The sequence below is a fragment of the Hemicordylus capensis genome, chromosome 3 (assembly GCF_027244095.1).
Source record: "Hemicordylus capensis ecotype Gifberg chromosome 3, rHemCap1.1.pri, whole genome shotgun sequence".
Taxonomy (NCBI): Eukaryota; Metazoa; Chordata; class Lepidosauria; order Squamata; family Cordylidae; genus Hemicordylus; species Hemicordylus capensis.
In genome coordinates, this window is record NC_069659.1 from 34,248,282 (window position 1) to 34,261,896 (window position 13,615).

Below are 13,615 nucleotides of genomic sequence, written 5' to 3' on the forward strand. Positions count from 1 at the left end.
TATAAATTTAAAATATTGGAAAAACTGCTTCAAGGAGGAACGGAAAGGTGATTAATTGATGCCATTAGTTTCCAGCCAGCCAGCCCCATGAGCAACCAGCTTCTGCTGTTAACACACATACTAGTTTCTATGTGACACTGATGCAGTCCTTGATAGGGGAGAAAAGATTTAAATAGATCTGAATTATTTATTTATTTAACAAATTTCTGTACTGCCCAAAACTTACACCTCTGGGCGATTCACAATAAAAACACAAAACAAAATCTAAACATTAAAATAATTTAAAACTTAAAACAAGTTAAAATATTAAAACTGTAAATCCTAATTAAAAGCCTGGGTGAACAAATGTGCCTTAATTGACTTTTTAAAAGTTGACAGAGATGGGGAAGCTCTTATTTCAACTGGGAGTACCTTCCAAAGCCTTGGGGCAGCAATGGAGAAGGCCCATCCCTGAGTAGCCACTAGACTAGCAGGTAGCAACTGTAGCCAAACCTCTCCAGATGATCTTAATGGGCGGTGGGAATCATGGCAAAGAAGATGTCCTCTTAAATACCCAGGGCCTAAGCTGTTTAGGGCTTTATAGGTTATAACCAGCACCTTGTATTTTGGCAGCATATGACTCCTTGCAACTGCCATGCTTGATAATGTTGTGCTACTGCTGGCAAAAGAGGCACCTTCATATATATATTGATGAGCTTGTGCAAGAGGTAGTAAAACATGTTCTGCAATAGTGCACCTCATTTCAAGACTGCAAGTGCAACATCTTCCACTAGTGCAAGAACTAGTCTAAAATAGAGGATCTGGATCATGATCCATTGCACTCATAAGAGTGGGTTCTGCACCTGCGCTGGACCATTCGGGCAGAATTGACTAGCTTCTTGAAGCGCTTAGACCTGCCCCTTGCACATGGTGCACTTCCTCAGTTTGGGTGGGCTAGCATTTTCTCCTCAGTTCCTTTCTGACCGCCATTGTGTCGGCACCTGAGACAGTGAGCTCCTTGGACTGGAACAGTTTTCTGTGGAAACAAAATAAAAATATATCTCAATTATTGCTTTATCCTCGACTCAGAGTGGACCAGCCTATTCTCTTTCTTGAACGGACTATTGGATGGCTTTACTCAGCTTAGACTCAGAATGGACTTTCTACTGCACTACTTGAGTATTCTTGTTATTTTTCTTCCACTATGGATAAGAAAAAGACCTTTAAACGTTGTCTCTGCTATCAATGCCAAACTCCCTTCGGCGGACGACCGCAACCTTTGTCTACTTTGTTTGGGGGAGGAACATAACACCTCCACTTGTAAGATTTCTCTTATGTTCTCCCACCAAACCAGGAAAAATAGAGCCCTTCATCTGAGGGCCACCCTTTATGATGATGCGCTGCGCTCCAGTATGCCGATACCCAGGTCTCTGGCTGGCGAACCCATACCATCGACATCTGGTATGGTATTGAGGTCAACACCGGACTTGGTGTTAAAGTAGGTGCTGGGATCTGCTGCTGCACAGTCTAAAACCTTGACACGAACTGCTACTGCTATGATTTCTGCTTTTGACACATTTAAAGTTCCAAAGCCGCCCTCTGACTCATCCCATTGTAAGTGGCACAAGTCTCGGCATCGAGGGTCCAATGCTGAAGGGCCCCCCATTCCAAGAAGCATTGAGAGAAGAGTGCCAAGACTGGACACAAAGAGACAACCTCTGCCTCACGGGCTACACCTTCTCCATTGACCCTCCAGTCAACCCCAATGGCTTCTCAATCTCATCCATCGACACCAGAGGTCATAGAACTTGACTCTTCTGTGCCCACAACTCGATGCCCTGCTTTGACTTTGAGAAGGATGTCGACGTTGGTACTGACCACGATCTTGACTGCTCGGCACCGGGAGTGGTCCCTGTCACCCGCCACAACACCAAAACAATCTCTGTCTCCAGCCACTCTCTGTGCACGGCATGCTCTCCGCCCTTCATATTCCCCCATCTCTTTCAATATCGACGCCTAGGATGATAATCTAGAGGCCGGCTTGAGGCCTGGCAATGCCCAACACCTCTCAACTATGCTGGATTCCACTGAGAGCACTCCTTCAGCATTGACCTTTTATGGCTTCCTTAGCCACGGTCTTGACACTGAGGAGGATGGAGAGGCACTCTTGATACCAAGGACCCCAGGAACTTCACCTTCTCGGTCCCAACTCTCTACTCATTCCACACCTTTGGCTTTCCAGCCTTTCCAGTCGATGCAGACTGCCAGCCCACATACATGAAAAGCCCCAGCAGACTATGTGGCCACACAGGGCTTGGTGTACAGAGGCAGTTGGGGAGTCTGCAAAGCATCCCCTGGTCTGCTATGGTCTCCACTCCCCGGGTCTTCTATGGGATTACCAAGAGTATAAGCTCCGGAAGGCCCATCGCCAGTTGTCAGCCTTGATGGTACCCATAGCCACTCAAGTAACACCTCCACTGGAATTACCTAAACCTTCTGCTGCTATGGTTTTTATGTTGGTCACACCGCTATCGGCTCCTGCCGCAGCTGGGATCTCGATGTTGACCCAAGTTATGCCACCGAGAAAGAATGGCGCTTTGGTACTGAAATGCCCAATTCAGCTTGCTTGCATTTCCACACAGACTGTGGAAGTACCTAATCCGCATCTTCAAAAAAGTCAGCCCACCCAAACAGTGCTCCTTGACATCATGACATCTACTACTCAAACAGTCTCCAAAAAGAAAGCTTCTGCTCCTTCTGGGCCACAAACCATAATCTTAATGGATGACTATGACTCTGATTCGTCTTCCATTGGCACAAGTTCCTCAGAACACTCTGACAACACCCCACTCAAGGTAGTGCCAAGGGGCAATGTGTCTCCTAATGAAGAGATGCGTTCCTTTCACCGACAGATTTCAAAGATGGCTTCTGCACTTGGATTGCAGTTGAAGAAACAGGCCCAGGAGGTAGATGACCCTGTTTATAAGCTCTTTAACTCAATGGCTACCACCCAACCAGTGCACCACCTATGCTGCCTGTGATCTCCAAGGCAGCAAAGTCTGCATGGGAAGCTCTCCAAACCTCTGCTCCTACCTCCAAGTGCTTGGAGAACTTAGATAGAATTCAGGAGGAGGAAAATTACTTTCGTTAAAACATCCTCCTCCAAATTCTATCGTGGTGTGTTGCACCTCTTCCTCTAAAACCGGCAGGAAACATACCTCACCAGGGGATAAGGAGGGTCAAAAGTTGGACGTCCTAAGTCGGAAGATCTACTATACAATCTGCCTGGTTGTGAAGATTACATGGCGTGTTTCGCGAAATATGCTCACTCCCTCTGAGATGAACTCACCCATGAACAGGCTGATCTCTCGCCTGAAGTATTTCTGGCCAAGTTCAATGACATCCATTCCAAAGTTACCCTCCTGACCAGACAGCAATTGATTAACACCAAGCAACTGGCAGAGACCGAGTCTTGGACTTTGGTGATTGCTGTTTCATTTTGGAGGTATGTTTGGCTTCACTCCACAGGGCTTCAACCAGACATGAAAGACTGTGTGGAGGACTTACCCTTCGACAGGAGAGTTCTGTTTTGTGAAACTACAGACATCACCATGGAGTCCATCAAAAAATCGAAGTTTACAGCTAAGATTTTTTCGGCTCCTTCTCAGTCCCAAAATTCTAAATACCGCCAATACAGTAGGAGACAGTATTCCTACCAGCAGATGGACAGAAGAGACTTCCAAAAGCAGTATCAGTGCTTCAACAGAAAGCCCTTTAATCAGAAGTCCAGGGTCTTGCAAGGTGCCTGTCTGAAGACTTCCAACCAGGGCAAGCAATACCTTTGATCCTGAGGTCAGTCTACAGAATCCTCTCATCCAGGAGTCTCCACCATCGACTTTCCTACAACCTTCCATCTTAGCCACCTCCACATCAGGCTGGCAAGTCATGCCTTCACATGGTGCAACATAACATCAGACTGCTGGGTCCTTCACATAGTCCAGACGGGCTATGTGATAGAATTCACAACCCTACCATCATTCAATGGAATCAAGTACACGCCAGTGTCCCCACTGCTGATGGAAGAAGTTCAGACTATTTTGGACAAAGGGGCAATATCTCCTGTCCAGTGGACAGATCAGTGGAAGGGTTTTTACTCCCGCTACTTCCAGGTCCCGAAATGGGATGGGGGTCTATGGCTAATCATGGACCTACAGTGGTTGAACTGCTATGTGGACGTGCACAAGTTTCGCATGGTGACATTGTAGAGTATCCTTCCTCTCCTTCATGGAGAGGAGTGGTTCGCAATGTTGAATCTCCAATATGCATACTTCCACATTGGGATCCAGAACAATAACAGGCAGTACCTCCAATTCACAGTGGGGCACCAAGTCTATCAGTACAATGTCCTCCCATTGGGTCTGGCTGTGGCTCCTTATGTATTTACAAAATGGTTGTGATCATAATGAATCTCCGGTCACAGGGACTTACAATTTCCCCCAATCTCGAAGACTGGTGACTGGCAGGAAAGCCAAAAGGTTAGTTAGCTTTGCAGGTCTCGACAGTCCTGAGCTTGCTTGCGGACTCGGGTGTCCAGGTTAGCTGGTCAAAATAGACTACATAGGGGCTATTCTCAGTGCGGAGGCACAACAAGCATTTCTGCCCGAGGAGCGCTTCTTACGCATCAAGACCCTTATTACTACCTTCGTAACACAACCAAGACAGAAAACTCAAGAGATACAGACATTGCTGGGCCTCATAGCATCGTGCAACTCTACCATGCATTATACCAAACTTCAACTCAGACACTTTCAGTTCTGGTTTCTGTCAGTATTCTGGCCAAACGTCAACAGCTCTCAACAAACGCCAAACGTCAACAGCTCTCAAATGCTGTTGACAATTCCTTACCCGATCCTGGTTTCACTCCAGTGGTGGACAAAGGAAGTCAACCTGCTGTCTGGAGTCTCCTTCCAAGTGCCTCAACCATCTGACTGGATCACGACGGATGCTTCCCTGCAAGGCTGGGGAGCCCACTTCAGGGATCTTCTGGCACAGGGTCTGTGGTATCTGAACCATCACCAAATGCATATCAACCTTTTAGAGCTGCTGGCAGTGTTCCAGGCGCTCAAGTCTTTCCAACCATCTCTGAAAGGCAAGGTGGTCCAAGTCAGCTTGGACAATACCACAGCGATCACTTATCTAAACCAGCAGGGAGGGACGGTCTCCCACTCCTTTTGCATGCTAAGCCTACAAATTTGGAACTGGGCCATAGCACAGTGAATAACCCTGACCGTGATCCACATCAAAGGAGTGGAGAACACCTTAGGAGATAATCTCAGCAGGTCACAGCTTTTCCTACAGCAACACGCATGGGAGATCGATCTCCAATACCTCCAGTTCAGGACCTGGGGGATCTCAGAAGTCGACTTGTTTGCAACATCAATGAACAGGAAGTGCCTCCAGTATTGCTCGAGGGTGGGCATTGGCCACAACTCCAGAGGGGATGCCTTCCAATTCAACTGGGGTCGAAAGCTGCTATATATCTTTCCTCTTTATCCCCGTTGAACAGAGTTTTGGTGAAAATTCTGCAGGAATCTGCATTGTATATTGATTGCTCCATGGTGGCTGCAGCAGCCATGATTTCAACAGGCACTTGGACTGTTGAAGGGTCGCCACAGACATCTGCCTCAGTGTGAGGATCTTCTAACACAGGAGGGCAGAAGGCTCTGCCATCCAGACCTGAAAATTCTCAACGTGACTGCCTGGAGGATAGGCTTTCGAATGATATCCTCCTCAACGACCAGAAGAAATTTACTCGCGTCAACTACAACAGCAAGTAGAGGCGATTTAGGTTGTATGCACAAAGGCACAGGGTTTTTTTTTTTTTTTTTTTTTGCCTCATTCTGCTACTTCTTGCCAAGTTTTGCTATATCTCAGAAACCTGAAGCAACAGAAGCTGGCCAATGTTTCAATCAAAGTTCATCTGGCCGCTATTTCTGCTCATCATCCCAGATGGGACAAAAAGACAGTTTTCTCACATCCAGACTCCAAGAGATTCCTAAAAGGTATGAACCACTTCTACCCACCTATCTGATGGCCTACTGAACAGTGGAGCCTGTCCTGTCTGCTCTGAGCCTCGTTTTGAGCCCATGGCAACAGCCCTTCCTAAACTTGTAACACTAAAAATGGCCTTTCTGTTAGCCATAACGTCAGCTCGGTGGGTCAGCGAATTAAATGCCGTTTGCATTGCTGTTCCTTGCACTAAATTCCATGAGGACAAGGTAGTGCTTTGCCTGGACCCCGAGTTTTGGTTTACAGACATAAAGTGGTTACAGACATATCAACAGCGACATCGTTTTATCTACCTTCTTCCAGAATCCCATGACAGCTCTGGAACGTTCCCTGCATTCTTTGGATGTTAGACATGTGTTCCTGTTCTACTTGCAGTTGATCAAGCCCTATAGGAACACAAAATGCCTTTTTGTGGGTTACAAGGACAAAGTGAGAGGTTGCCAGATTTCTAGACAAAGGCTATCCCACTGGATTGTGGAACTCCCTTTTCCTGGCCTACAAGCATCAAAAGGTGGAGCCCCCTAAGACCATATGGGCTCACTCTACCAGAGCTTACACTACTTCTGCTGCCCATATGGCTGGCATTAAGCTCAGAGACATCTGCACTGCAGCAACTTGATCCTCTGAGCATACATTTGTGAAGCACAACACATTGGACATTTGCTCTGCAGCTCAGGCCAATTTTGGGAGGGGTGTGCTGAAAGGGGTCTTACCTTAGCGTACTACACCCACCTCCAGACTGACAGCTCATTAGTCACCCACTCTTATGAGGGCAACAGATCACGATCCAGATAAACAGTTTGCTCACATGTAACTGTTGATCTGGAAGCGATCCATTGCAGTCATAAGATCTTCCCGCCGACCCCGCTGGAGTATGCGAAGTGACAAAACATATGTTTATAGAACATGGAGTTCTACTTACCTTGTTGAACTGTGAACAGATTCCATATGATGGTTGAATCCAAGTGTCAGTCATTCAGGCAGTAGAAAACGCTACTTGGAGAAAACGCTAGCCCACCCAAACTGAGAAAGTACACAGTGTGCAGGGGGCAGGGCTAAGCACTTTGAGGAGCTAGTCAATTCTGCCCAAATGGTCCAGCGCAGGTGCAGAACCCACTCTTATGACTGCAACAGATCTCTTCCAGATCAATAGTTACAGGTGAGCAACCTGTTTTTACTTGCTTCATGTGACAAACTTGCATTAGGTCACTTGCACAGCAGCATTTACACTGGCAAAAACTAGTGTAGATTCTGCCCCCTGAGTGCACTCTCACCTCCACAGTGGGCTCTGAGTACATCCTCATGCCACTAATAGTCCTACTAAATTAACAAGTCCTTGAGGCTGTTCTCATGACCAACCTGATCCAGCCTAGGTAAGGCTGGTCGTGAGAAGCAGCAGGATCCCCGCAGAGCCTTGGATAATCTGCAGGGAAGGTAAGCCCTTTGGAGCCTTCCCTGCCCTCCCCACCCACTCTTGGTGATCGTGAGAATCACCTCCTTGATTGGGCAAAATCTGATAGGGTCCAAATGCATTGCCACAATGCATTTACTGCCACTGCACTGTTTCAGTTACATTGCTTTATCTTTCAGTAGCATGCTACATCCACATCTTCTACAGTTCAGTTATGGTATATGGCCTGATGTTTTTCCATATTCTGATCTGGAAAGATCAAAAAGACTTTTAGAAGTTCTCAGGGTCCTATATGAGCATCAGAGATAAGAGAGACCATACAAGTGGTCTCTTGTAGGTCCTTTGACCTTTGGATGGACCGAATCACACTTGTAGGCTTAGTTGTAACTCATAGGAACATAGGAAGCTGCCATATACCGAGTCAGACCATTGGTCCATCTAACTCAGAATTGTCTACACAGACTGGCAGCGGCTTCTCCAAGGTTGCAGGCAGGAATCTCTCTCAGCCCTGTCTTGGAGATGCTGTCAGAGAGCAAACTTGGAACATAGATGCTCTTCCCAGAGCGGCTGCTCCATCCCCTAAGGGGAACATCTTACAATGCTCACATGTAGTCTCCCATTCAAATGCAACCAGGGTGGACCCCTGCTTAGCTTAGGGGACAAGTCATGCTTGCTACCACAAGACCAGCTCTCCTCTACACTTGTACAATTGTAGTTGCCTCATGCATTCCCTTTTCTGACATGGTTATTAATGCTTGTCAAAAAATGTCTGTTGAAAAATGAATTGAGGAGCATCCCTAAACAATTTAACTACCACTAAGAGCCACTTAACATGGATATCCATTTATAAATATAGATATCTCTTTGATGTAGGAAAAACATAGATGCACCACAATGTATAACAACCCACATGTTCTTATTTTGCCACTGTGTACACACAGAGTTTCTACTGTGTACATCAAAGATACTGGTATGGAAAAAAAGATTTAAGTGAAGCAGTGCTTAGTTGAAGGAAATTATTGATCAATCACACATAATCCTTAGCTATTAGAGTGCAGATTAATTTACCTCAGGGATGGCCACCCAAAGTAAAACACAATGGGATGAAAATGGTACTTCCTGTTCAGGGACAAACAATTCCAGCCTTGAAACAAAAGTATACATTATTTAGCATTCAGATAACATTTTGAATAAGCTACATGCTTTACAATTCTTTTTACATTATCCTTTCAAGGAAGGAGTCTGTGAGATAAGTGGCTACAGGGACATGACAAAGTTAGAATGGGCCCTGGGATAAAAAGTGAAGATGGGCGACAGGGGACAGCAAAGAGCAAGCTGTCATCCAGTTGGTGGTCCTGCTTCCCTCTGGGGCCCAGGGGCATTTGGTTCCCCCCACCGCTCCATGTTCATTTATAGCTGCACTGTATAGCTATCACTTTTATTTTATCCAGGGGGAGTTTAGACTGAGACAGTGATTATATATGGCTGATCTGGTATTTGAACAAATTGCACTAATTTTGGACTATACTCAGCCGTACTCTACTGACTTGGTAGATCAGGGGTAGGGAACCTTTGGCACTCCAGCTGTTGCAGAACTACAATTCCCCTCATTGCCAGGCACAATAAATTGTGACTGGGGATGATGATGTTGGCAGCAACAGCTGGAGTGCCTACCCCTGTGATAGATTATCTAATAGGTTTGTGCAAAAGTCTTGCCCTACAATCCTTATTGCCAAGACTTGGAAATAAGTCTTGTGATTTTAATAGAACTTACTTAGAGGTAAGGTGTCTTAGGACTGCAGCCATAATTACCCTGTGATAAACAGAAATAAATGTTCTTGAGCTTCCATGAAATCTAAATATTGTTAATACATACTGTATCTGAAATGTTTTTCTGACCTCTGAAATCAATCATTTCTGTAGATAATTCATTATAATTAGGGGTGGGGGGGAAATGTTCCACACTAGTAATAATGTGTACTTCCTAAGTGGTTTGCTGGTGAGCACTAAACGAGCGAATTGCATATGCTCTGCCTATGCTCTCTTTTGCACCTTATAAATTAAGACAGTAATGCACTTCATGCTGGAAACTGTAAAACTAAAATGTACTTCAACATTCTTGGCTTGCTGCTCTAAGGTACATTCATTTCATAATAAGTAGTTTGAATTTTGCAGCATCATAACTTCTGTGGAGGAGAAAACAGAGCCTAGTGAATTGTAACTAGCATTTTTGCGCTATAGAAAAAATGAGTCAAATTGAAGCTGTAAAATGAAACTTAAAAGGTGGAATTTCAATAGGTAAAATGCAAGAGCAACTTAAAAGGTTATATAACTTTATTTTTCACACTCTCGGGGAAATTATTGCAATTTCTTTTACAAAATAATTGACTGTGTTCTTTAACCGTCTTTTCATATTCCAATATCATTTGAGATTTTTTCAGAAGTTGAAAAAAGGAGTAGTTACTTAAAGCAGAAGTCCTCAAACTTGAGTCCCCAGATGTTGTTGGACCTCAACTCCTATAACATCAGCCAAAGGCCATCGTGGCTGGCGTTTATAGGAGTTGAAATCCAACAATGTCTGGGGATCCAAGCTTGAGAACCCCTGCTTTAAGTGATATACTTGTCCTAGCATCAGAGCGAAAAGTACTATATTTCTCCCTCATATTATAGAAGTTATGAGTAGTCTTGTTTCCCAGGCAAAGGAGCAAACTGTTGGTCACCTTAAAAAAACAAGTAATGATAAGAACTAATCTGCCTGCTTTCCTTTCACTATAATTTTAATTGATAAATATCATCCTCACAAGTTAGGTCACTTCAGCCTTATGTCCACCACTGGGGGTAAATGAGGGGTGGGGGGAATGGCATCATCACAAACTATGCCATTGAGCTGTCTCTATGTGTCCATACACCTGTAGCAAATTAGGTTCAAATCGGTTAGGCAATTCACAAGTTAGTCCACTTGCACCTCAAACATTCATGTGTCCACCATCTTGAATTGGGGGGATGACATCATCACAAACTACGCCATTGAGGTGTCCCTATGTGTCCCTACAGCTGTTGAAAATTTGGTTCAAATTGATTAGGTGGTTCACAAGTTAGACCACTTGTGCCTCAAACGTTTACACATCTGTCATCTAGAAGTTTCCCCTGCTAACCTGGAAAAGAGGCACCTTTTAACGTGGTGATTCTCTTTATTTAGCAGGGGGAGAGTAACTGGCCCTATCCAGCCCCAGCATAGTACCTCCAGTGACTGTTGCTGGTGTCTATCTTATGTTTCTTTTTAGATTGTGAGTCCTTTGGGGACAGGGAGCCATCTTATTTATTTATTATTTCTCTGTGTAAACCTCCCTGAGCCTTTTCTGGAAGGGCAGTATAGAAAACAAATGAATGAATAAATAAATAAGTGGGGTGGATGACATCATCACAAACTACACCTTGAGGTGTCCCTGTGTCCCTACAACTGTACCCAATTTGGTTCATATTGGTCCAGGCATTGTGAAGTTGATGGGGACACAAGGACACACACACACAGAATGCCGAGTGATTTCATAAGCTTACTTAAGGAAAGTAGGCTAAAAAGATATGTACTACAGCACTGAAAAGAGTGTTTGTACTTTGTACAACTTTCAGTCTTTTAAAAGTAAGCAAAGAATGCACAAGATGTTGGGGTGGTATCTTTAAAGTAGGAAAAATAAAATAAAGCTTGTTTAAAATGTTGATAAAATGGAATGAGCATGAAGAACAGAAATTGTGTTATTACTAGCAATGTCATAGGCACTCTCCAAGGGTAATGCTTATGCAGGCACAATTGGGAGGAAGCAATTAATTACATTTCCCCAGTGATTAGAAAATATGGTGGTTTACGCTTGGGGAAATGTGATATATCCAAAACAGAAACTGTCCTAGAAGATATTTAGATTCTCACAAATGAACTATTCTAAATTTAATATGTGCACAGCATATTGTCTGGGAAGGTCTGTGGATAGTTCTATCTTCTCTCTCTCTCTCTCTCTCTCTCTCTCTCTCTCTCTCTCTCTCTCTCTCTCTCTCTCTATTTAAAATGTCTGTTAGCCTACGTTTGTGTGTTCCTTGTGTGATGCTGCCATGTACTTCATCCATAGCCATTTATATGTATGTATATATAACATATTAGAAATAGAAATAAATGAGAGAGAGAGAGAGTTCATGTCATTCCTTATTGAGAGGTGTTTCACCATCTCAACAAGATGTTGAGATGTTTGTCCATCTTTGAAGGACAAACAACAATTGTTTGTCCTTCAAGACAGCACATGTCCTCTTATTTATTTTATGTCTTGTTTACTTAGTCTCACAAAACAAATTGACTTTTAAAGAACAATTTGCACAAGTATAAAAGAGAGCAGAAGGAAATTAAATATATGCAATTGATGACTAAACAAGTAATTTCCTAACAAAACTTGTTACTTTGAAAATAAAGCACATCAAGAAATATCTGCATCAGATGAATGTATTTCAAATTATTAGCCCATGATATATACACATGTACATCTTTCTAAGTAGTTCATATTTGAAAATCTCAGCAGTGTAGTCCTGGGACATAGTTATAGTACAAAGTTTTATTGGTTTTATATTAGCTGAACTATTATTGCTTGCCCTCCAAACTGTGCAATGTAGTTTTGTGAAGGTGTTGAGAATTCTCTGTTAGAAATCCTTACCTTGCTCCCCAGTCACAGAGCTTTAATTCCTTGGGGAGAGAGAATGGCTGTTTATCTTTGTAGTGTAGATGTGTCCCCACCTAAATTCATTTGCATAGAAGTAAGTCCCTTTAATTTGAGTGGCACATACTTCCAGTAAATTGGTGTACCAACAGTGAAATAACTGTTTCATACCTTGATCTTAAACCTGCCAGCAACCCTGTGGTTTGTGATGCCGGACTGGCACAATATGAGCACTCTCCATTCTAAATATTTGTTTCTCAATGTTTTCCTATTATGCGATTGCCAACTGTAAATCTCCCATTTTTCAATGTGAGTAATGTATAATGTGAGTAAAGGTAAAGTGTGCCGTCGAGTCAGTGTCAACTCCTGGTGACCACAGAGCCCTGTGGTGGTCATTGGTAGAATACAGGAGGGGTTTACCATTGCCTCTTCCCGCGCAGTATGAGATGATGTCTTTCAGCATCTTCCTATATTGCTGTTGCCCGATATAGGTGTTTCCCATAGTCTGGGAAATGTCTGTTAGCCATATGTCTGTTAGCCATAGTCTAGGAAACATACCAGCGTGGATTTGAACCAGCAGCCTCTGGCTTGGTAGTCAAGCCATTTCCCCACTGCGCCATTAGGTGGCTTGCAGTGTGAGTAACCCCTGGTTCTCTTATATTTAGCAGGGGGGAGAGTGAATGGCCCTATGCAACCTCAGCACAGCACTCCCCCAGTGGCTGTTGTTGGTGTCTACCATATGTTTCTTTTTAGATTGTGAGCCCTTTGGGGACAGGGAGTCAGCTTATTTATTCTTTATTTTTCTATGTAAACCGCTTTGAAAAGCAGTATATGAATAGTAATAGTATAATTTATTATTGTTTCTAGGCGGTGGAGACTCTAAAGATGTTTGAAAAAAAGGAAAGTCGAGTTAAAAGTGCAGCTGCAACAAACCTTTCATTTCTTTATTTCTTGGTGAGTCTTTGAGTTCATCTGAACCTCTTTGGATCTCTGTATTGTATCTTTTATTTAATAAACAGTAGCTGTGAAGGCAAATCCCTGTAGAATACATTAGCTTGTGACTCACATTCATTTTAATTAGTTAATATCTTGAAACCACATCCTCTAACTTTATTTTTAATCCTCTCTCTTTTAAAGCTTGGTGTGTTTTTTTTTTAAGATATAAAATTGGGGTTTATACTAGCTCATGTGCAAACTGATTAGAACAAGTGGGACTTACCGGGTTTAGATGTCACCAGAAATCCCTGTCTTGCTCTAAACTACCAATGTAGAAAATTTCATCAAGGGGGACACAGCTTCTGACTCACAACAGTCCTGCTCAGCCACTTTTTAACAGTTTAAATGGCAATTTAAATGGCAGTAGCATAGAGCACTTTAGAAGGAAGGAGAGACTGGCAAAAACCACCACACACACACACGTGTGCACACACACCCCTCCGTGCTGCTTCAATCTGGAACG

At 43.6% G+C, this 13,615-nt stretch overlaps 1 protein-coding gene across 7 annotated transcripts in view; it reads left to right on the top strand.

The window, feature by feature from the left end:
• IFT88 (intraflagellar transport 88) overlaps positions 1-13,615 on the top strand; it is an 85,970-nt gene that overhangs the window by 28,897 nt on the left and 43,458 nt on the right. For all 7 annotated transcript variants that reach the window (XR_008319501.1, XM_053309777.1, XM_053309778.1 and 4 more), the window contains one exon: positions 13,024-13,110. Coding sequence is in view for 6 of the 7 variants with exons in the window: in XM_053309777.1 (XP_053165752.1) it covers positions 13,024-13,110 (87 nt within the window). In the remaining variant the exon portion in view is untranslated. The remainder of the gene's footprint in view (positions 1-13,023; positions 13,111-13,615) is intronic.